Source organism: Myotis daubentonii, chromosome 16, assembly GCF_963259705.1.
Source record: "Myotis daubentonii chromosome 16, mMyoDau2.1, whole genome shotgun sequence".
NCBI classification, from domain to species: Eukaryota; Metazoa; Chordata; class Mammalia; order Chiroptera; family Vespertilionidae; genus Myotis; species Myotis daubentonii.
Window position 1 is genome coordinate 55,109,855 of NC_081855.1, and position 22,459 is coordinate 55,132,313.

At 60.9% G+C, this 22,459-nt stretch overlaps 1 protein-coding gene and 1 non-coding gene across 9 annotated transcripts; both read right to left on the reverse strand.

Moving 5' to 3' along the window:
* Positions 1-21: 21 nt before the first annotated feature.
* On the reverse strand, positions 22-22,057 carry MXRA7 (matrix remodeling associated 7). Of its 8 annotated transcripts, XR_009449384.1 has the most exons (6): positions 21,743-22,057; positions 10,957-11,021; positions 8,242-8,334; positions 1,667-2,027; positions 1,206-1,329; positions 22-583 (listed from the first exon to the last, which is right to left on the reverse strand). XR_009449384.1 is itself a non-coding variant. In XM_059671333.1 (5 exons), the coding sequence occupies exons 1-4, from the start codon at positions 22,001-22,003 to the stop codon at positions 7,321-7,323; spliced, it is 453 nt and encodes a 150-aa protein (XP_059527316.1). In that variant the 5' UTR covers positions 22,004-22,057; the 3' UTR covers positions 1,895-2,027; positions 7,275-7,320. The 8 variants fall into 8 exon arrangements, 6 of the variants coding, with proteins under 6 accessions (XP_059527313.1, XP_059527314.1, XP_059527316.1 ...); XR_009449385.1 differs by lacking the exon at positions 1,206-1,329 and having other exon boundaries at positions 1,606-2,027; XM_059671333.1 differs by lacking the exons at positions 22-583; positions 1,206-1,329 and adding an exon at positions 7,275-7,354 and having other exon boundaries at positions 1,895-2,027.
* Positions 13,429-13,615, reverse strand: LOC132219494 (U2 spliceosomal RNA). The gene has a single exon (XR_009449493.1). It is a non-coding gene; the product is annotated as a U2 spliceosomal RNA (small nuclear RNA).
* Positions 22,058-22,459: the final 402 nt, after the last annotated feature.

Here is a 22,459-nt window from a genome sequence, read left to right on the forward strand (position 1 = left end):
TGGCTCTCGTGAGGGGCCCCCGACTGTTGTGAGGTTTTATTGACTTTATGTTTTAGCATTTTCTTGAATGCCCCCTGGGGAGGGTCCTCCCCTGTGCCGGGCCTGTCTTCTCTAAAGCGCTTTCGCCTCCCTGAAGGCAGGCGCGTGCCCAGGGTTTGTGCCTTCTGTCTGTTGTGTCTGGCATAGTTCTAGGTGCTTTATAAGGTGCTTAGTTATACGTAAAGTCAGTCTCATGCTTACGTGAGGGAAATGCTGGGAGGGCCTTAACCCTGAGACGGACGCTTTGTTCCAGGATGGACGGTGGGGTTGAATTAGCCTCTCTGCTGAAAGAGTGCTCCCCCACTGCTTGCTTCCCTACAGTCACAGAAGCTTCCACAAGTCCTTCTAAGGCAGGGTAAGAGTGTAGTGTTACCAGACTGGACATGCAGGCCGCAGGCCCTGATACACATCTTCCCCCGGCACCAGGGATCCTTGCACATGTGTGCTGGGGCCTGAGCCTTCAGGTCAACCCTCCCGGGCCACCCCTGCCCTGGGGCTGCGTGGAGGGTTCAGTCAGGAGTGGAAGACAGTCTGGGAGAGTTACCTGTGTAACAGCTGGAGCCTCTGGAACCTGAAGGGTTACCTATGGAACAGCTGGGGCCTGGGAGGGTTTTCTATGGAACAGTGGGGCCTGGGAGGGTTACCTATGGAACAGCTGGAGCCTGGGAGGGTTACCTATGGAACAGTTAGAGCCTGGGAGGGTTACCTATGGAACAGCTGGAGCCTGGGAGGGTTACCTATGGAACAGTTAGAGCCTGGGAGGGTTACCTATGGAACAGCTGGAGCCTGAAGGGTTACCTATGGAACAGCTGGAGCCTGGGAGGGTTACCTATGGAATAGCTGGGGCCTGGGAGGGTTACCTATGGAACAGCTGGAGCCTGGGAGGGTTACCTATGGAACAGTTAGAGCCTGGGAGGGTTACCTATGGAACAGCTGGAGCCTGAAGGGTTACCTATGGAACAGCTGGAGCCTGGGAGGGTTACCTATGGAATAGCTGGGGCCTGGGAGGGTTACCTGTGGAACAGCTGGGGCCTGAAGTGTTACCTATGGAACAGCTGGAGCCTGAAGGGTTACCTATGGAACAGCTGGAGCCTGGGAGGGTTACCTATGGAACAGTTAGAGCCTGGGAGGGTTACCTATGGAACAGCTGGAGCCTGAAGGGTTACCTGTGGAACAGCCGGGGCCTGGGAGGGTTACCTATGGAACAGCTGGAGCCTGGGAGGGTTACCTATGGAACAGCTGGAGCCTGGGAGGGTTACCTATGGAACAGCTGGGGCCTGGGAGGGTTACCTGTGGAACAGCTGGGGCCTGAAATGTTACCTATGGAACAGCTGGAGCCTGAAGGGTTACCTATGGAACAGCTGGGGCCTGGGAGGGTTACCTGTGGAACAGCTGGGGCCTGGGAGGGTTGCCTATGGAACAGCTGGGGCCTGGGAGGGTTGCCTGTGGAACAGCTGGGGCCTGGGAGGGTTGCCTATGGAACAGCTGGAGCCTGGGAGGGTTGCCTATGGAACAGCTGGGGCCTGGGAGGGTTACCTATGGAACAGCTGGGGCCTGAAGGGTTACCTATGGAACAGCTGGGGCCTGGGAGGGTTGCCTATGGAACAGCTGGGGCCTGAAGGGTTACCTGTGGAACAGCTGGGGCCTGACCCATGGGCAGAAGCCAGAGGAGCCGGGCCTTTCTACCCTGAACACCACAGTCCTGATTCCTGTAATATAACACAGAGGCTGCGAGGACTGAGCAGATCTGTACGTGATGAACCTCTCCGTCTGTGGACAGAAAATCGAGGGACGCCTACAAAGTCGACATGACAAGGGCTGGGGTCGGGTCAGGCAGCGTCATGGCACAGCGTCACCGGGCGGAGGTGGCAGCCTACATGTCGTACAGCCGGAGCTGCTCCTGCACGTTGCCATGGGACATCTCGCCGAACGTCTCCTTGTTGTCCTCCATGAGCTTGAAGATGGCTGCCAGCTGCTCTTTCTGAACTCTGCGGGAGAAAGGACACGGGCGGGGAGAGCAGTGAGCCTCGGGGGCAGGGGAGCCCTCCGGGGGCAGGGAGTGCTGCGCGAACGGCCAGAACAGCAGAAAACTCAACTCCAACCAACCCCCTCAGAACACAGGGCCGTGTGGTCTAGACTAGAGGCCTCAGCTAGAGGGTTCTAAACACGACCTGAGACTTGGGTCACCCTGGAGATTTGGGGACCCCCCAAGTCTGGCTCAGGTTCTCGGTGCTCGATTCCCCCGGAACCACCTTTGGCTCCTGACCACACATCTCAGTGAGGCGAGGAGGAAGAAGGTGGGTCCCATGAAGGGCTGGAGGCTCTGTGCGGAAATGTGTTAGCAGCAGCCTTCGTGTAGAGGAGCCAGAGCGAGGAGAAAGCACATTGTGGGCTGGGGGATGGGGGACATACAGATGTGCATGGCCAAGGGCGAGGGGTGGGGGTGGGGTTCCGCTGCTCGCCTCTCTCTGATTTGCATAGACACCTTAAGGCCTGCGGGTCCCTGTCCCTCAGGTGTGGCTGGAGATGGCTTTGTTTATGACACTCAGGCTGCTCTCTTATCTTTAGGAGGCTCAGCCACACTATCTGCCCAGCGCAGCTGCAGACACCAAACCCAGGGAACAGTTTGGTTGTTTGTTCTGCCTGGTTTGCTGTGCTGTTGGCATGACCGGGTGCTGTGTGCTGGCACCGGCTCGCTGCTCTGGCTTCGGGCCTCTGTAATTCCTCCCTCCACACCACACCACCAGCTTGGCGTCGGTCCCCTTGAGAATGTCAGCCAAGTGTCAGGGTGGGACTGCAGCACCTCCCTGCAGCCGGGCTGCTGTCGTCACTGCAGGTCCGGCCAGGCACGGCTTGGGCACCGCCTGCAGGGCCGGTACCCCGTGCTGCTGGGCAGGGGTGCGATGGCTTGTCTTATACTTGTCCCAACGCATCCCTTCTGCAAGGACCACGTCTCCCCACCCAGCAGTTCTGACTGGAGTGGCACCTGGAGGCTGGAGTACTGCAATCCCCAGGGCCAGCCTCTGTGCCACCCTGTCCCCAGTGCCAGCCTCCCTGCCACCCTGTCCCCAGTGCCAGCCTCTGTGCCACCCGGGAAAGTAATTTCCAGTGTTTCCTGTGAGGAGAGGGAGCCTCTGCCAGGGGCCCTGCGCCTGCCGCCTGAAGAAAGGGCAGCACTGGGCATTGGAAGGGTGTGTATTGAGCTCCTTGGATGGACTCATCAGATGTGCGTGTGGGCACCCCCACCAGTGAACCCAAACGCGCCCGTGTTTCGAGGGCCGTGACACTTGCATCCTGTTAACAGGGTGAGTGCCCGGCATCAACATGAGAGAAAGCTCAAGTTTTAAGGGGTTCAGAGGAGATTAGCTTTTAAAACAAGGAAAACTGAAAAAACACACAGTAATCAAGATCACCTGCTCCGAGTTTATTGGACTGAACAGAGGCTGAAACGCAGATCCACGCCGTCAGCCGGACGCGAACTACGTTCAGAGTTTGCAGACAGACTGAGGTAACTGACCTGGAGGGAGTCGCCTGCTTATTGTATCAGCAGCTCCCAGCCTGGACAAGGACACTGCTATGGCTGTGTGGGCCACGTGTCCCCACAAGAGGACATCTGTCGTCCTGTGGTTCCGTGTGGCCGTGGTCCCTGCCTGCTCTGCCCTCGGCCCTGAACCTAAAGCATCAGGCTGAGCAGAAGGGCCCTGGGAACGGGACATGCCCGGGGGCCGACACTGGACATTTATTTCCCAGCCTTCCATTCAATGGAAAAGGTTTTCCTGTTAACTTATTGCTTTAAGAAAACGTTTTAACCTACACATCTAAAGACTGTAGACTAGTCTGGCCTGGTATAAATACTGTCACATAGAAAACTCCAGGAAACGAACCTGGGACCAACCTGATTACCTGGTGAAGCTCTAACGCATCTCGGAAACTTTCTAGGAAAAGGCAAAATCGAGGAGAAATCTGTTTGAAGCGAACACTGTTATTACTGCTTCAGCCAAAGCAAAGGAGGCGACGCGGCTGAGCTGGTAAGAACATCAGTGAAAAGGCTGATGGAAGCCTCCTCAGAGGGCACAAGGGGGATGGTAAGCCAACAGCCAGCCCTTGCTTTGCTGCCTGGTCATCCATACAGCGTCCGTCACCCCCAGCGACTGCGCCAGACGGAGAGCAAGAGGGAAGTGGCCCCAAGGCAGAGGAGGGCAGCGGGCCACCCCCACCCTGCAGGGAGCATGGCAGCTCGCCCTGTTCGTCTGGTCACCCCCGAGAGGCCTCAGTGTGGGAGGACGCAGGAGGCCTGCAGGGAAACGACAGATTGTGCAGGGATGGCCTTGTGACTGTCTCAGGGGGGCAGGTGTGTGGCGCAGGCAAGGCTGAGCGAAAAGCAAAATCAGTGTTTAGGGAGTGAGAACAACTCCTAAGCCCCTTAGCGTGACAAAGCAAGCCACCCGAGCCGGGGGGAGGCCCGCTGGGGGTCTGGTCCCCGCGGGGCAGGCAGGATGCACTGGGAGCCAGGCTGCTCTCTGGGGTCATTTTCTCTCTCCAGCTTTTAAGCTGCCAAAGGAAAAGCCTTTAGGAGGGCGCTAAGGGCAGCTTCGTTCTTCGGTTCTGTGAAGAGAAACGGAGAGAAGATCATTGATGTCACCCATTGCATCGTCCGAGTGAATACCGTGGCGAGGAGGGGAGGGGGTGAGGAAGGATGTTTGAATTGCAGAGGCCGCTGGCTTCTCAGACACCGGAGGGCAGTTCACCTCTCCGCACCTTCAGCAAGATAGTCTGTCCCCCACTCGGGGGGGCCCCCGCACGGAGCCCAGCAGCCCGCCGGCCCCCTAGCGAGCCTGCGAGGCATTTGGTAGTTGAGGGAGGGAGGAAGGCAGGCCGGGCACCCGGCACTTTCGATCTCGGCCTGGGGCTGCACTGGGATGTCCTGCGATGCTGGGTTCTTCCTAGTCCCGCCGGCTGGGTGCGGTCTCCTCTGGGGACACTGGCAGCTTAGGACTCCTGCTCCCCCAGCTGAGACCAACAGTGTCCCCCTTTTCTAAATGACACAGGGACACAGACAGTGGGGGAAGCAGGGATCTGATTTTTGTCCTCTGGCGCCCTCTTCAGGTCAGAGTCTGCAGTTTCTAGAAATTCACACCCATGGGCAGGTCAGGCCGCAGAGCCTAGAATATCCCACCGCTGGGCCCCTCCGCCTCCTCCCCCGGCCATCGTGCTGCCAACTCTTCCACTGGAGTCGCGTCCATTCCAGCGCCGTCCGGCCGTCCTGCGGACCTTCGAACCTTCGAAATGGAGCGGCGCTGGGTCCCCGTCCTCGGCTATCAGCCAGCCTGGCCTACAGCCCAGGCCCACTTTTCCTCTGGCCCAGAGATGGGAAGAGCGGGTGGCGTGCAAGGAGGGGAGTGGATGGTGGTGCTTCGTCTTTTTCCTGCCAAATTGGGAGCCAGCCAAGCCCACCAGCTTCGCTAGCTCTGGGGTGAGGGGGACGTCTTGCTGGGGGGCACAGTCACCAGCCTGCACACCCACCGTCCAGGCCACACTCGGGGATGCGGCACCTCCCGGAGAAGCTGCCTGGGAGCCAGCCAGGCAGGGCAATGCCGGACGCCTGTGAGCCTGAGCCCCAGGCCCCAGAGGACAGGGAGGAGGAGGAGGGCAGACAGACAAAGCAGGTCTTAAGCAGCAGCTGCCTCTGGGTGTGCGGAACCTCACCCTTCCCGCCCCTGGGGAGAGGAATCCCAAGGGAGGAGCGGGTCTGGGTCCCTTGCTTTCCGTCCTGCTGCGTAAAGGCCATTCCTTGAAAACTTGTACAGTGGGGCCTTGACTTACGAGTGTCCCGACTAACGAGTTTTTTGAGGTACCAGCTGTCTCTCAGCCGATTTTTTGCACTGAGTTGACAGAGTAATTTGAGTTAACGAGCTCCTTAACGAGCTCGGTCTCCGAACGAATTAAACTCCTAAGTCAAGGCCCCACTGTAAACAGGCTTCCAGGGCTTGCTAGGTCATGTGGCCACGAACCAGTCCGGCTCTAGATACTGTATGTTGGCTGAGTTGATACCTTAAAGCCAGGGGGTTGCAGTACTTACTGTTCACTAGCCTGCAACTTGACTGGGACCCTGAGTGTCAGGGGAGGAATTGGAGAGGGGCAGAGTTTGGTCGTAGGAATTCGGCCAGCAAAGACGAGAGCATGTTTTCCCTGGCCGTGGTTCCAGCGGACCGACAGTCACGTGCATGTGTTGTTCATACCGAGGCTCCTGAGCAGTTTTCTGGGCTCAGCGGGGGCCGGAGCTGCCTCACACCCATCAGTTCAGTCCCCACCAGAACTATCTTGCTGTAGATGGAAAGGCAAAGCCAGACGTGCCAGCCTCTGCAACCCAAGCATCGCCATGCCCGGAACAGAAGCAGGTGCGAGAGGGGTGGGCACCCAGGGGCCCCACACGGGGCGCAGGAGCTGACCACATGCAGGGGCAGGAGGAGCAAGCAGATGCCGCAGGGAGCGTGCTGGGCGGGGCAGGATGAAATGAGCATGACTCCCCCCACCCTGCGAGGTCCACCTGACCCTCCTCAACTCAGGCGGCCCCCGTGGGCACCCCACCCCACAGAGTACGAGGCGTGAGTCGGCGATCCAGAGACCACAGATGAGGGGAGACCCTCCTGGGCAACGCAGTCCACTGCCTGAAAGTAACGGAGGGACCTCCCTCCCCTTCCCCAGGCCCCAGCTCGGACTGGCCACAGTGCAGCCTGACACCTCCCCCCAGGCCTGGCCTGAAGGTCCCTCCCTCTGCAGTGCACACGCCTGAGGTCAGGTCCTGCCACAGCTCTGTCTGTGGGACCTTCGAGGGGCCACAGGTGTGCCAGCCCCTCCCCCTAACCCACGTGGTCTCTGCTGCTTCTAGTAGCTCCGGCTGCTCCACTGCCCCGGCCTAGCGCCAACAGCTGTGGCCGCCAGCCTCACTCTGGCCTTGAAAGCCTGCCTGTCCCGTGACCCCCCTTCTCCGGAGGACCAAAGCCGTGCGGGTTCCCGCTGCCCCTGCGGCTCCCACCAGAGGGCGCCAGCCCCCCACCGGCTGGGCCAGGAGGCCCGTTTGCCGGAGGAGAACCGAGAGCCCAGGCCTGGTGCCTAGCACGTGTTCCCTGGCGATGAAGGCGGCGGAGGAGGGGTTAGACCACTCGGTCGGTGGTTTGGGGGACACATTACAGGGTGAGGGGAGCACCCCTAGTCTAAGCAGTCAGTCTCCTTACCAAAAGGATTTGCAAGAATATTGTGGCTCAGGACCTAAGGAACTTGCTACAGGGAAGTGAGGTCAGAGGTCAGCTCAATCCTGAAATATAAAGCCAGCACACGGGTCACCAGAGGCGTCCTCGTCCTCATCCTTGCAGGGAGGGTGGAGGCTCCCAGGCCACCTTCCCCCTGGAGGGGCTCCTCCCCGCCAGGGACCGCCCGGAGGGGAAGTGGGGTGCCCCGGGCGGAGTGGCTCTAACTTGGATGGATGTGGGTGGCTGGTGAGAGTAATGAACGGTGAGTGCCCTCGGCCTCTCTGGGTGCCAGGGAGCGGGGTGATGGCCCAAGCCCCGCGGGGTGCCGGTTAGACTCCTGCCAGACAAAGGACTCCAGGCCACACGCTGGGCTCAGGGTCAGCCTGTCTCTCCTCAGCCTCCTGCAGGGCGGGCTGGACAGGAAAGGCCCTGGCAGGGACGCTGGGTGTGTGGTGGGGCCGCCGTGTGTGTGTGTGTGTGTGTGTGTGTGTGTGTGTGTGTGTGTGTGTGTGGCGGGGGAGCTCAATTCTAAAAACGAGGAGCTGCGCCTGTGCGGCCGCCCCGGGCTCCCCGGAGCAGAACAGATCAACAGGCCGCGGGCGCTGGGCTGGGAGGAGGCTGGGCGGCGGGCGAGTGGATGAGCGGAAGAATCCGGCTCTGCCGGGTGATGGATGGGTTTTGTCATGAACTCTGCGGGTGAGTGAGCAGCCGATCTGCTCCAGGCCCTCCCCTGGCATCTCTTCCTTTTCTCTTTTCTGTGGGGGGAGGGTGGGTGCAAGGAATGGGCTCAGCATCCTCCCCCCAGTGCCCGTCCCATGACCATGGAGACGGTCAGAGTGGGTGCAGCTCACAGGAGCGGGCTCCTCCTGGCCCCTGAACCAAGGGTCCGGGTGAGACGCGGCCGCCCCCCTGCCCGATGCCAGGAAAGCTGAGCCCCAGGAGGGCCGCCTACCTCTGCTCCTCCTCCAGCTCCTCCTTGGTCATCATCCTCTTGTACTGGCTGCCCCGCAGCTTCCCGGGGCTGTACTTGAAGAAGGCCTCTCCTGCAGGGGGACAGAGGGTGAGCGCCAGAGCCCCGCCCCCCTCCCCCTTCAAAAAGGGGCAGGGCCCCTGCACACAGTGCCAGCCCGGGTGCAGCCTGGCCCCAAGAGGACCCCGCTCACCCTCACCTGCACTCAGCTCTCAGGTTCTCTCTGGGCCAAACCAGGAAGGTCTAGGTGCGAATTCAGAACCCAGTCCCGATGCTGTGGGGTCGGCTGCCTCTCACCAGCACTGCTTAGGAGGTGGGGCTCTAGGAGCTCCCCCCACCCCCCTGCCCGGGGCTGAGGCCTCTCCTTAGGGAGCAGTTACTGTTCTGCGTTCATTCAGCAGACGGAGAGCCTGTCCTGGGTGCTGGGGCCAGGGCGGTGAGGAAAGCACAGCAAACAACGGGAAGTAACTCGGTGTCGAGTTTACTGCTGGTCCTGAACGCTCAGCAGAAAAAGACAGCAGCGGAGCGCGAGGGGGAGTGGGAGGGGGCAGGCTGCCTGGCATCTACCGGGAGGGGGAGGGGGCTGTATAGAGTCCGCACAGCAAGGACCCCTGAGATGGGCCAGGGCCTGGCTCTTCCTCCAGATGAGAGACAGGGCGACTCCCTCCCTTCTCGGTGGGGTTCCCCCCCATGGCCGGCCCTTCCCTCCGGGCTGAGCTCCTAAAGGCCCAGGAAGCTCACGGCGCAGGGTCTGGGTGCAGGGCTCGGGGCTCTGGGAACTCTGCTGCGTGAGTCGGGGCCCCGGAGTCTGTGGGCACCAGGAAAGCGCGACCAGCCTGCCCTGGGCAGAGCCCCACGGAGCTGGGCGCCCTTGCTGCCTGTGGGCCTCAAAAAGAGGCACCGAAGAAGCCGTCAACCGCCAGGCGAGGCCGCTGCGCGGCTGCTGAGAGCAACAAACAAAAAGCGCTGCCGACGGGCGCTGCTCAGGCTTTGGCTCATGGGCAGGTCTGACCGGGGTTGTTTTCCAGGGCACAGACTTGCAGAGGTTTTCACGTGATCACATGCATGTCCCAAACTTCCCATGTTGCTGGGTCAGGAGGGCTCCGTGCGACCGCCCCCCGGGAGGGGGACAGCCTTTTGCAGTCTCATGTGACCCCACTGAGTGCTTAGGGACACAGGTCAGTTAGCCTGCGGATTGAGCTGGTCACGCTGGCCTGGGAGCCCACAGCCTCCCCCAGGAGGCTGCCTGGGATGGGGGTGTCCAGGGCAGCGGTCAGACAAGGAGGGAGGGCCCTTGTCCTGGCTGAGGGGCCTCCGGCAGCCTCAGCTTTGCTTCTGTGTCCCCCAGTCACCCACTCACGTGGCAGGATCAGACCCTGGGGCCAGGGTCCCTGCGGACAGTTTGGGAGGACTGACAGCTGCTTGGAGGGAGAGTCCCTAAGGGGCTGATGTCCAACTCTCCCCCCGCCCCCCGCCCCCAGCACCCTGCCCTTCCTCTGCCCCGAGGCTGTGTTGACAGATGCAGACAGCCCAGCCCTGCTGGCCTCCAGCGGGAGCTTCCCCCCAGCCCAGCCGGCCTAGCCGGCCCACGCCAGCCTTGGTTCCTGCATTCCTGCACCCCTCTTCCGAGGCTCCTGCCAGCAGTCGACTTAAAGTCACAGCAACAGCCTTGCTCTTTAAAAATTACAAAATAGCCCTGGCCTGTTGGGCTTAGTGGCTAGAGCATCGGCCTGCAGACCGAAGGATCCCGGATTCAATTCCGGTCAAGGGCGCGTGCCTCGGCTGCAGGCGCGATCTGGTTGGGGGCGTGTGTGGGAGGCAACCAAGCGATGTGTCTCTGTCTGTGTCTGCCTCTCCCTGCCACTCTCTCTGGAAATGGATGGGAAATACCCTCTGTGAGGATTAACAACAAACATTACAAAATAGTTCAAACATACACAAAAGTATAGCAGCAAGTCCTCAGTCTCCCTGCCCTATGGGTTGAGCAAATGTTGACGTTTTGCTGTTTTTGCTTTAGCTTCTTTTTAAGAGAAGGAAACATGACACATGCAGCGGTGGCAGCTCCACACCGCGTTCGGTTCTGTCTGTCTGTCCAGGGCACTGGCCCCAGGGGCACCCGGACAAACACACTGCCTTCCACTAGGTCACGTTTGCATTGGTTGTTTCCTCCGTGTCCTGGTCGCTCCCTTTCTCTCCTGGCGCCTGACCCTGATGGCCAGCAGGAGGCCTGTTAGCTGGAGCCTCTCAGGTCGGGGCGTCCGTTTGGCAGGCACACGACAGCAGCCGGAGGGGCTTTGGTCTCCATGAAACAGGGCAGTGGGGCTTGGAGGGAGTGAAGGGCATGGCCATGACCCCATGGCCGCGACCCCAGGCGGTGAGGGGCAGCTCAGGACATGAGGTCAGGGGCTCCGTTTATCAGGGGACGGGCCCTGTGTTGGGAGACAGCTCACAGTTTACAGGTAGAAAGGAGGTGGGCAGGGAGGTGGGTGCAGGGAGGTGGGGAGGGAGCGGCTCTGAGCTGGACATCCTGGGCCAACAGGACTCCATGTCTCAGCCCCCCGCCCTCATCCTCTCCCCCGACCCTCAGCCCGCCACTCTGACCCTCAGCTGGGACCCCACGAGCCCCCAGCACAGCGGGCGTTAATGGCCAGAGCGAGAGCTGGATGGAGAGCAGGCCTCGGTGCCAGGTCCCACTCACCATCGTCTTCCTCAGGCTCTGCTGGGGGTGCTTCCTCCTCGCTGTCCTGCTCCTGCTCCTCTTCCTGCAAGACAAGGGGGGGTCAGTGCCGGGGGGTGGGGGCAGTGCCCTCGCTCCAGCTCTGGGGGTGCGGGGTGCGGCTCAGAGGCGAGTGGACAAATATGGAAACGCCTGCAGGTGTAAGACGGCTGCCCGCAGCGAGGAGGGAGCACGAGGTCCAGAGGGGCTGCTTCGGGAGGGGGACGGGCGTGTCCGGTGGGAAGGGCCCGGGCCGGCGAGGCCTCCAAGGGCCTCTCTCCGGCTCCAGCACCGGCTCTCGGGGCTTCGGTGAGGGCACCGCCTCCTGGGCTCCGCATTCAGCGCCCTCCACCTCCCCCACGCCTGGGCAGTTGGTCCCACCGCGTTCATGTCCAGTGCACCCCCCGCCGCCACCGAAACCGGACATCAGTGAAGGCGGGGCCTCCCCAGCGCCGGCCGGTGCTCACTCGGTAAACGCGGAGCCCAGAACCGGGGCTCAGGCCCCCCTCAGTCAGAGAAGCCGAACCCGGGGGAAGGTGGGCGATTGGGCCCAGGCCGGCAGGGCACCGGGGAGGAGAGCGGCGACTGCTTGGCGTGCTCTGGCGCACGGCCTGTCAGCGGGTTAAGCTGGCCCCCCACGCACACCACAACCCTCCCCGATCCCGTCCGCCTGGTCCCCGTCCCTCCCATTTCCCGTCCGTGGCAAAGGCTGCCCGTCAGCATGCACCTTCCCCACCCTCCTTTCCAAGCTTCAGTGTAGCTGGGGAGTTTACAGTTCTTCCCTTTGACCTCAGAAGAGCTAGAAGGTCATCACCATGCAAGGCTGAAACCCCATCGGTCCTATTTCCCGGCAGCGGAAAGCCTGAGGACCCTGTTGCCGAGCCCCCGGCTGAGCGCTGCGCGTGGGCATCACCTCATGCGGTTCACGCTACACGCCTGTGAGGTGGACGGTCACCACCAGCACCAGGCATTGCTGCAGGGTCAGGACGGCCAGCCAGCGAGGCGCTCGCCTTGAGGGTGTGTGTGTGAGTGGGAGCGTGTGTGTGTGAGTGTGAGTGTGAGGGTGTGTGTGTGTGATGGTGTGTGTGTGTGAGTGTGAGGGTGGGTGGGTAATTTAGTGGAGTGTCCACAACTCTTCAGTAATCAAGAGGAGCAAGCTCCTATTTTAATATAATTGTCTTGATGATGAGGTATTCACGTTGGTTACCGTTTTGTGTTGTTTTCTGGTGCTCCCTTAATGTTTTCATTTTCCCAAGACAAGTGCCTCACTCATTTCAGTCCACGCTAATCCCCACCGTGTTCTCATCATCCCCCTTCCGTGGACCCGCGCTGTCCAGCCGACACCACAGGCGGCTGCTGAGCGCTGGGTGTGTGCTTAGTCCTACTGAGTGTGCCCTGCCCTGAGTGTAACGCACACGTGGGATTTTGAAGATTTGGGATAAGGTATGTAAAATATCTGAATTTTTATAGGGATTACACATTGAAGCAATATTTTTGATATATTGAGTTAAATAAAAAATTTCACCGATTCTTCTTTATTTTCTATTTTAATGTGGCTACTAAAAAACTAGAAATTACATTGCGACTCACACATTTCTAGTGGACAGCACTGTTACAGACTGAAGCTCAGAGAGGCTAAGCAATTTGCCAAAGGTCGGGATTTAGGCAGTTTGTTAACCGCCTGGGACCTCAGGGTTGTTAAACTGTACAGCGGGGACAATGATAACACCTCTCTGATCTGGTCCTCGTGGAGGTGCCAAGCATGTATTGGCCTCTCTTTGTGACAAGTGCCCTCTGAGGAATGTCACTTCCCATCCGTAAAACAGAGCTATCGTCCATTCTGCAGTGTTGGGAAGGACCCCCTCCCCCCGCCCCCATCCCGGGCACCCCTGCTTCACCTCCCTCTTCACCTGGCTTTCTTTTTCTCCCAGCTGTCAAGTCATTGTGGACACCCATGATCGTCACATGGCATAGTCAGAGATACACAGAGACATACATACAGACACATGGGTGTAGAGGTGCACTGACAACCCTGCACACCTAGAAGCTAATGAGCTTCTGTCTGACGGCAGAGATTTTGTTTGCTGCTCTACCTCCGCAGCTAGGACAGTGTTCCGCACGTGCTTGGCACTTGATAGGTATTTGTTGAAGGAATGAATGAATGAGAGGCAACATAGGCTGTGCGCCTGCACCCGACATGACCCTCCTGCAGGCATTCCCCTCCCGGGACCTCTGCAGACCTGTGCCTGTGCAACCATCTGCGCTCACTCCTGTCCTGGCTGGCACTGCGGCTATTTGGACAGGTGTCCCCGTCTCTACCCTGGGTTGTGGCTGGGCGCACCCCAAGGTCAGGAACTTCGCCAGCCAGCACCTACGCAGGGGTGGTTTCCTCCAGTTCCAGAAAACTAAAGACAAGGCAACCCCCCTCAGCTCGGAGCAAGATGGCGCCCGCCACAGGGATCCCCGAGGCGGTGCAGCACTGCCGGGCCGATGCTCGGAGTGGACGGAGCAAGCCCCTATCCCACCTCCCCGCTTCCAAAACCCATTTAATATAATGTCCCCGGACGGAGAACGTACCAGATATTAAACCGATATGAACAGATACTACACTTGATCTTAGCCAAAAGGCCGAGAAGCGATGCTGCCCGCCCGCCCTGGCCGGCACCCTCCTCCCACCACCCACATTGCGCTCACGGTGAGCTGGTCGCCGGCAGTCGAGCCCTCACTTCCTTTGCTTCTTTGGCAGCACCATGGCACTCACCAGAGGGTAGACTCTTGTGCCGGCTTTTTAATTCTCTCTCTATATATATTTTTTAAATATATTTTATTGATTCTTTACAGAGAGGAAGGGAGAGAGATAGTTAGAAACATCGATGGGAGAGAAACATCGATCAGCTGCCCCCTGCACATCTCCCACTGGGGATGTGCCCGCAACCCAGGTACATGCCCTTGACCGGAATCGAACCTGGGACCCCTCAGTCCGCAGGCCGACGCTCCATCCACTGAGCCAAACCGGTTTCGGCAAATTCTCTATATTTTTAAAGAGAAATTTTATGTCTTGTGCCGTCGTCCTTTGCGGGAGGTTGGGCGGCGGACTGGGGGGGGGGGGGGGGGGAACGACGGTATTTCTAATTTGCATGCCCCACCCCTGGAGGCGTGGCTGCGGCGGGCGGGCCCTCCCCTCGCCGCGGCTCTGACCGCGAGCTGGTGGTGAGGCTCCCGGGAAGGACAGAGTCGGAGGGGATTCGCGCCGGCGGCGAGCGGCCTGCAGGAAGGGGCTGCTGGCAGAGGGTTTCCTGGAGACAGGCGAGGCGCTGGGGCCGCCCAGGCTGTCTGTACTGTGGGCGACTTGGCCGCCCGCCCGGCGGAGAGCCGAGCTCCGAACCTGCCCTGACCCATACGGCGGACAAACCCCGGCCAGGCCGTCAGGGCTCCGGGTCTGGGGCCAGAGCCCGCAGCCTCGGCAGGAGCCCCACTAAACAGAGCGAGCGGAGCGGGGACGCAGCGTTTGCAGGAGCCTAAGAGCTAAGCACCTTCTCTCCCGGACCACACGCCGCCGGCGGCTGGGCAGACAGGGCTGGCTCCTCCAGCCGCGGCCCCAGCGAGGTGGGGGCCAGGATGCCCTGAGCGCTGGTCGGTGCCCGGGGTCTCCACGAAAACGTCTCTGTGGCTGTGGGGTCCCCAAAGGAGACATGCCCTGGACTCAGCAAACCCACTTCTGGGGATGCTCGGGACTAGAAAGCCATCCTCCTGGGCTTTTATGCAAAGACCGATGGTGCGCAACAAAATAAAGCGACGCCCCTAACGGTGTATCCTAGAGTTAAATGTTACAGCTCAGGCCGAAACCGGGTTGGCTCAGTGGATAGAGCGTCGGCCTGCGGACTGAAAGGTCCCAGGTTCGATTCCGGTCAAGGGCATGTACCTGGATTGCGGGCACATCCCCAGTAGGAGATGTGCAGGAGGCAGCTGATCGATGTTTCTCTCTCATCAATGTTTCTAACTCTCTATCTCTCTCCCTTCCTCTCTAAAAAAATCTATTAAAAAAAATGTTACAGTTCAGTATATTTGGTTAATATGTTGACCAAAATATTACCGGGTTACATATGTTACCGCGCATGTAGACCACCCAACACCGAGTATTAAAGAGGCAAGCCTGGCAGCGTGGCTCAGTGGTTGAGCTTTGACCTATGAACCAGGAGGTCACGGTTTGATTCCCAGTCAGGGTACATTCCCGGGTTGCAGGCTCGATCCCCAATGGGGGGTGTGCAGGAGGCAGCCGATCAATGATTCTCATCATTGATGTTTCTCTCTCTCTCTCCCTTCCTCTCTGAAATCAATAAAAATATTTAAATAGGTGCATCCAAGTCTTAAAGTTTAAAATCACACTAATAACTTCAGAAGCATAGATGCTACAAACATACCAAAAAATGACATTTGAAAGGTTATTGACAGATGTATTGGTGTTTCTTATTCATTTTCATATCAGGCCACCACCCCTAGTGCTGCGCGTGGCTTCAGTTGGTTCCCAGACTTAGAAAACAGGCCCGGGCTGATGGTCAGTGACTGAAGGGACCGCCTTCCATTTCAGCCTCAGGGGTCTTGATGCACATGTGGCAGCGTGGACATGGTGACCTCTAGGGAGGTCGGCCAGCTCTCCGAGGTGCCGTGGGAGAGCCCTCCTTCCCCTGCCCACCCGGCCAGATGCTGGCCCACCCCAAGAATTAAAATGAAAAGCTAGGCATCCAAATGTCAGCAAGCCAAGTGTAAAATACATTTAATAAGTAAATATTCACCTGATGTGTTTGTAGGTGTGTAGCATTTACACTTCTTAAGTGATTAAAATTTACAACTGCACTTAGACTTTGAGGGCACCCCTATATCCCAGAATTAGATAAAAGACAAATAGTGTGGAGTTAGTGGGGGAGATCCACAGAGCTCTGTAAAACTTCTGGTGAGGTTCTGTGACTTCATATACACAAATTAAAATCTACGTTTCCTGTGAGACACATGAGCTTTAGAAGACTGTAAATTGGCCGCTCGCTGTTTTCTGTCTGCACGGAGGCCTCCTTCCTTCAGAAAACGCCCTTTGAAGCCCTCGGTCTCCTGGGAACTGCCAGTTGGGGCTCAGGCCCCACCCCCTGCACACACCAGCAGGTGGCTGTGCCCCGGGCCCACCTTCCCCTTGGGGACAGGGGGCCCAGCAGAGGCCATTCCACCCTGGCTGTCCCTGCCTGTGAGCCACTCAACTCCAAGTGTCTGCCCCAACAGCCAGAGCCCTGCCCACTGCACTGCCCACTCACACAACATCCTGCACGCCCAGAGCAGCTCCAGTCCTCCAGGGGGGCACGGGGTGGGGGTGCCTTGTCAGACTCCAGCGATGGACTGCTTTGCACCTCGTGCGCCAGGAAGGCACAACGGTCAGTCGGTTACTTAGGGGGTTTTAGAGAACATCGTAACGGAGAGGGTTCCATTGTCTATGAAAGTAACAACAGTCCCGGCCGGTGTGTCTCAGTGGATGGAGCAGCGGTTCTCAACCTGTGGGTCGAACGACCCTTTCACAGGGGTCGCCTAAGACCATCGGGAAACACATCTATAATTACATATTGTTTTCGTGATGAATCACTATGCTTTAATGATGTTCAATTTGTAACAATGAAATTGGGGGTCACCACAACATGAGGAACTGTATTAAAGGGTCGCGGCGTTAGGAAGGTTGAGAACCACTGGGACAGAGTGTCGGCCTGCGGACCAAAGGGTCCCGGGTTCGATTCCAGTCCAGGGCATGTACCTCGGTTTCAGGCTCCTCCCTGGCTGAGCTTTGATTGGGGCTTGTGCTGGAGGCAACCTGAGCTGCCCCCCCTGTTAATCTGGGGTGAGTTTAGAGGTGAGGAGGGGGGTGGGGGGAAGGGAGGGAAGGGGGAAGTGGGGCAAGTGAACTCACGCCTGCGGGAAGGACAGTGGTCACAGGACGCTCTCAGGGGCCTGCGCGCACTGCCCAGCAGCCTGGGAGGGTCCAGGAGCCCCCACCACCCTGGAGGCTTCCCCACGGGCACCGAGAGCAGACGGCAGGCTGCCTCCTGGCTCCTGGCTCCCGGCTCCACGCAGGCTGCGGCCTGACTGCCCCCTCCCTCCCGCTGGGTCCCTCCGGCCACCAGGCTGCTCGTCTGCAGCAGAGGGAGCCTCACCCGGCTGGGGGGGGGGGGGGCGGTGGCGGCGGGGGCAGGAGGTTGCAGAGAAAGGGCTGGCGCCAGCGCAGGGCTGCTGGGAGGGCAGGCGGCAGAGGTTGCGGCTGGGTCGCTGCACACAGACCAACACATGAGCTCAGCCACCAGGCTCCTAACGCCGCTCCAGGCCAGGGCGGGCAGCTCTGCATCCAAACCTGCCACTGGAAGGCACTCCCGGGGACCAGGGGCTTAGGTCTTCTTGTCCTAAACTGGCCCCTCTCAGCTCGTCAGCTGTTCTCTGGGTGCAGCACCCTTGACCCTTCACTGTGGCCCAGCTCGTCAGCTGTTCTCTGGGTGCAGTACCCTTGAACCTTCACTGTGGCCCAGGAGGCTGACGAGGCTGAGGCGTCCTTTCCCTCCGACTCTCCCTCTCCCTGCCTGTGAGCGCTTCTGGGATTCGCCGTCCACGCTCCCGCCACCCTCACGCAGCCCTTCATTCGGCACCGTCCCCGACCCGCTCCTCCAGTTCATCTGCCAACTTTTTGGTGCTTTTCCTGCTTGAAACCCCGTAAAGGCAGCTGCACGTTCAATTCCAACAGCATCGGGCTTCAGACTGAAGGGCTGCAGGTCCAGCTCCAGTCAAGGGCACACACCTGAGTTGCAGGCTTGATCCCCGGGCACATCGATGTTTCTCTCTCTCTCTCTCTCTCTCTCTTTCTCTCTCAAATAAATTTATTAAGACATTTTAAAGGAGGAAGGGCAGGAATAGAGGTCAAGACCCCGCCCCGAGCAGCTCTGCCTCCACTTGGGCACTGGCTCCCTCTGAGCTCGGAGAGGAAAGCAGGTACAGTATCTGGTGCTTTAAAAAAGGTTAGAAAACCACTGAGCTGACGGCCGCGACCCACAGCTCTGGTGGATGAAACCTGCGGTGAACTGCCGGCTCCCAGCCGCTGCCTGAGGTCCAGGCCTGCAGGCCGGGAGCAGCTGCCTCTGGGGCCACCTTTGACAGGAGCCCCTGTGTTTTCTTGTTGTGTCGACGCCTAGTCAGTCAGGCAGCACTTACTGGTGCCACTGGGTGCCTCTGGGTGCCACTGGGTGCCTCTGGGTGCTGGGCCTGGGGGAGCTGGGTGTGGCCGAGCACCTCCATCGTGCTGCAAAGGCTGCGGGCTCTGCACCTGGCGGGGCAGGGCACCTGTGGCAACAAGGCTGGGGAGGGGGACACAGGAGGGACCCAGCTTCGGCGGGCCCAGCGGCGAGGACAGCCGAGGCGGCCACCCGAGCACAGGGGTCGGAGCAGCCCAGCCCTGCCCGGGACACTCCCCCCGGGTTCCTTTCTCCCACGCTGTGTTTGAAACGTTCCAAACCTCCAGAAAAGCTGGAAGGATAATACAGTGGCCATCACATCTTTCACCTGAATCGCCTACTGTTCACACGTCACCATCTCTGCGCCCTCCCCCCACACCCACACTTGTGTGTGTGACTGTGAATCACGGCCTGCCATGCCCCAATGTTTCAGTACCTCTTCCCGAGAACAAGGACATTTGTCCACAGAGCCGCAGCGCCAGCATCACGCTCAAGAAACTGAGCACTGAAACAATAAACCGATCTCATCAGCCTTTCGTTTGAAACATGTCCAATTACCTCCCAAATGTCCTTCACCGCGCCCCACCCCACCCGATCCAGCATCCAATCGGAGAGCGGGCATTGCACTTGTCTGCCAGGTCTCTCTGGTGTCTCCTTTAAAACATTTTTTTTAAACAACACTGATGTGAGAGGGAGAGAGAGAGACGTCGATTGGTTGCCTCCTTCGGGGGCTGGAGGGGAATCGAACCCACATCCCTTCAGTGCACGGGACGACACTCTAGCTGAGCGCATGGCCAGGTCTCTGGTGTCTCCTTTCATCTAGAAGGGTCTCCTTGCCTGTGTTGTTGGTGACAGGACACGGGCCAGCTGCCGGGCACGAAGTCCGTCCTCAGTCTGAGTGGAGCCAGGACCTGCGGGCCACGATGCCTGAGCTCTGGCCCTGCCTGAATGACACTTGACCCTTCACCCTTGACCACGGTCTGGGAAGCCAACCTCATTAGGTCGGAAGCCGGGCAATCCTCAAATCCCGGCCCTCACATCAGCCCCCACAGCCCTGTTTCTGGCCTTAAAAGGGACCCGCCGGCTCTGGTGTTCACGGTAATTCTCGGTGAGGGTGGGGCGAGTCTGTGGTGCTCCCCTCCCCGCCCCCCCGAGCCTGAGAAACGAGAAGAAAGGGGTCTGATCCTTTGCCTCTGCCGGCTGCCCTGCTGCCCCCCCCTGCCCTGGCCCGCTGCCCCCACCCCCGCCCTGGCCCGCTGCCCCCACCCCCGCCCTGGCCCGCTGCCCCCCTTTCCTCCGTCCATGCTCAGTGTCCCAGCCCACGGAGGGCCCTGGCACCGCGGGGACACTTCCCAGCAGCCTCCGCCCCCCAGCACGGTCAGAAGGCTGCCGCTCCGGGCTCCAGATCCTTCTCAATAATCAGCCTTGTGAGAGGAGGAGCAGCTGCCCGGCCTCCGGCTGGCAGGGCAGGGAGCCGGCGGGATTAGCAGGGATGTGGTTAATGGAAAAGCAGGGGGAGGGGAGAGGCGAGTTAAGTGCTGCTCTGGGGCAGGGACTTCCGCTCGTCCCCTCCCCCTCTCCCTGCTGCCCTTCACTTAGTGAGAGGCCAGAGGCCGGGAGGCTGGCTGGGGCCTCGCTGCTTCCCGGACAGACCTTCCCATCCGCACCCAGGGCTCAGGCAGCGGGGTAAGGGGGGGGGGACGGGGCGGGCAGAGCTGGGCCTGCTCTTGAAACGAGCGAGTCCCTTTCCAGACAATCTCTGAGCAGCTTCTTCCGGGGGAGACCCCATACTGGATGGCGGGGAGTAGCTGTGTGCCCCAGCACCCGGTCCCCGGCCCGAACGCAGTGCCATGACTCGATGTTTGCCAGTTAGTGTGAAGCGGGACTGGGCAACCCAGAAAGGCTGGGGACCTGAACCCCAAAGGAAGGGTATGACCTCTGAGAGGACGCTGACCTCACACTAATCCTCTAATTCTCGGTCAGTGTGGAGGATCAGGACAGAGTCAGGGAGGCCTGGCGTCAGCTGCGGGAGCACGCGGTCTGCGCCTGCCCCGGGCGGAAAGGGCCCTGTCCGAAGCCACCCTCCGGGACCTGCCTTCTCCCAGAGCGCAGTGTGGCTGGGGCTGCTTCGGGAACAGCGGGAGCCCCGAGTTAGGTACCATCTGCAGAGGCCGGGGCCCGGAGGACCCACATGGGAGGGCGCCACTAATGGGCATTTTAACCCTCAGCCCAGAGCTGCCACTGGGCGGGAAGGGCCACGGTGTAGAGTCGACGCAGGAGGAGGCTGGTTGGGAGCCAGGGCAGCCTGAGGCCGGCTCACCTCTCGCTCCCCGGGGCTGGGTGACGGCAGAAACCCCAAACCCGGGGCAAACCCCAGCTGCCTGGCCTGTTCCCTGGAGAGCACAGCTCCCATCACCAGAACCCTGTCCAGCGGGGAGGCACACAGCAGCCTCCTCCGCAGAATCCACTCTAGTGACAGAGTCGCTCACTCCTCAAGCAAAGCACAGCTCGGAGGTCGGGTACTCAGAAAGCCTCTCCTCCCCGCCCCCGCCCCCCAGGTTGTCTCCGGTGTAAACCATTGTGTGCCGTGAACTTCAGAGTGGGCCCTGCGCTCACGCTGACAGCACCGAAGCCGCTGGCTCTCGGTTTCGACCTCCGGGCCATCCTCCCGTCCAAGAACCGGAGCTGGAGTGAGACGAGGGCATCTGATCAGACGGGGCCCTCGGGGCCAGCCTGGAGGGCCCCAGGGGCTGGAAGCCTGGGACGTGCCGGGACGGGACGAAGGTTTCCAATCCGAAGAGGAGCTTGGGAAAGGGTATGGTGCTGGGGGCGAGGGCAGGCGCGACACCAGGCACCTCTCCGCATGCCCGAGCCAGCCCGGCGGGAGCAGTCTGGGCCCAGCTGGCAGGCAGGGCGTGCGGGCGCTCAGCTGGCTGCGGCTTGATCTTGCACGGGCGGCACGTCTGCCACCGGGAGCCGTGCCCAGGCGCAGGTGCAGTGTGACAACGACAGCGAGGGCGGCCGCGATTGTCCGGCTCGGCGCTCGGTCCCACCCCCTGCAGCGTGACATCACCCACCCCGGCCTCTGGAACGCAATGGCCTCAGAAGGAAAGGCACCCGTCCTTTCTTTCTCTCCAAGTGTCACGCTTTCCCATAAGCATCTCGTGCTCCTTGAAACAAACCACTTGCACGTGGATTTGGGCACCGCGGGCGGGAGGGGTCGGGGGTGGGGCGTGCGTCCCGGGAGTGGAGCCGAGCGGAGCGGCGACCGGGAGCGGGACTGGGGCCGCGGGAGGAGGAAAGCAGCCCGACAACAACACAACTCCGACGGGCTCGTCCCCGGGAGGCACTTTCCGGGGGATGTGAGTTCGCCGGGCGACCGCCTTTCCCGCCGGCCGCGCGCTCTGTCCTGCGGGGACCTCCCGTCCCGAGGCCGGGGGCGCGGTTCCTGGCTCGGCGTGGGCCGCGGCGCCGGGAGGGACCGGACCGGATGGGGAGGGGCGCTGGGGCCGGGCCGTACCTGCTTCTCCGCGGCCGCCTGTTCCTCCGCCGGCTCCGCGGGCTCCCCCGGCTCCTGGGGCGCGGCCGCGTTCTCCGTGGCTGCGGGGCCGGGCGGCGCCGAGGGTGCCCTGGCCGCGGGCGGGGGCGCGGGCTCCGGGGCCGCGCGGGCGGGGTCCGAGCTCGCGGCCGGCCGGCGCCGCAGCAGCAGCCAGGCGAGCAGCAGCGCCAGCGCCGTGGCCAGTGCGGGCAGCGCGGCCAGCAGCTCCGCCAGCGCCTCCATCGCCCGGCCGCCCGAGTGCGCGCCCGCGGGGACCCCGAGGAGGCTTCCCGCGCCCCGCCCCGGGGCGGAGCCCCGCCTCGGACCCGCCCCGACACCCCGCCCCCTGGGGCGACAGACCCGGGGGACCAGAGCCCAGACTCGTGGGGAAGCGCATCCGAGGCCGGAGGAGGGATGAGCCTTCCTTGCCCGGCGGGCCTGACGGTCATCTTTGGCATCCTTTAGCCCCGTCCGGCGGGCCCTCTAGAGGGTTTGGAAATGTAAGTGCCAGTTTGGGCCGAGGAAAGCCAGGGAGCCCCTGGAAACTGCCCTGGACTTCCTGTGGGACGGTGAGACCACAGCCACTTGCTGAGCTGGTGGACAGCGCTGCGTTCCCGGGGCGGCCTCACCCGCGTTCGCAGGGCGGTTCCCAGCTCCTGCCGGTGAATGCCCTCCCGTGGCCCCGGCCGCCTTCAGCAC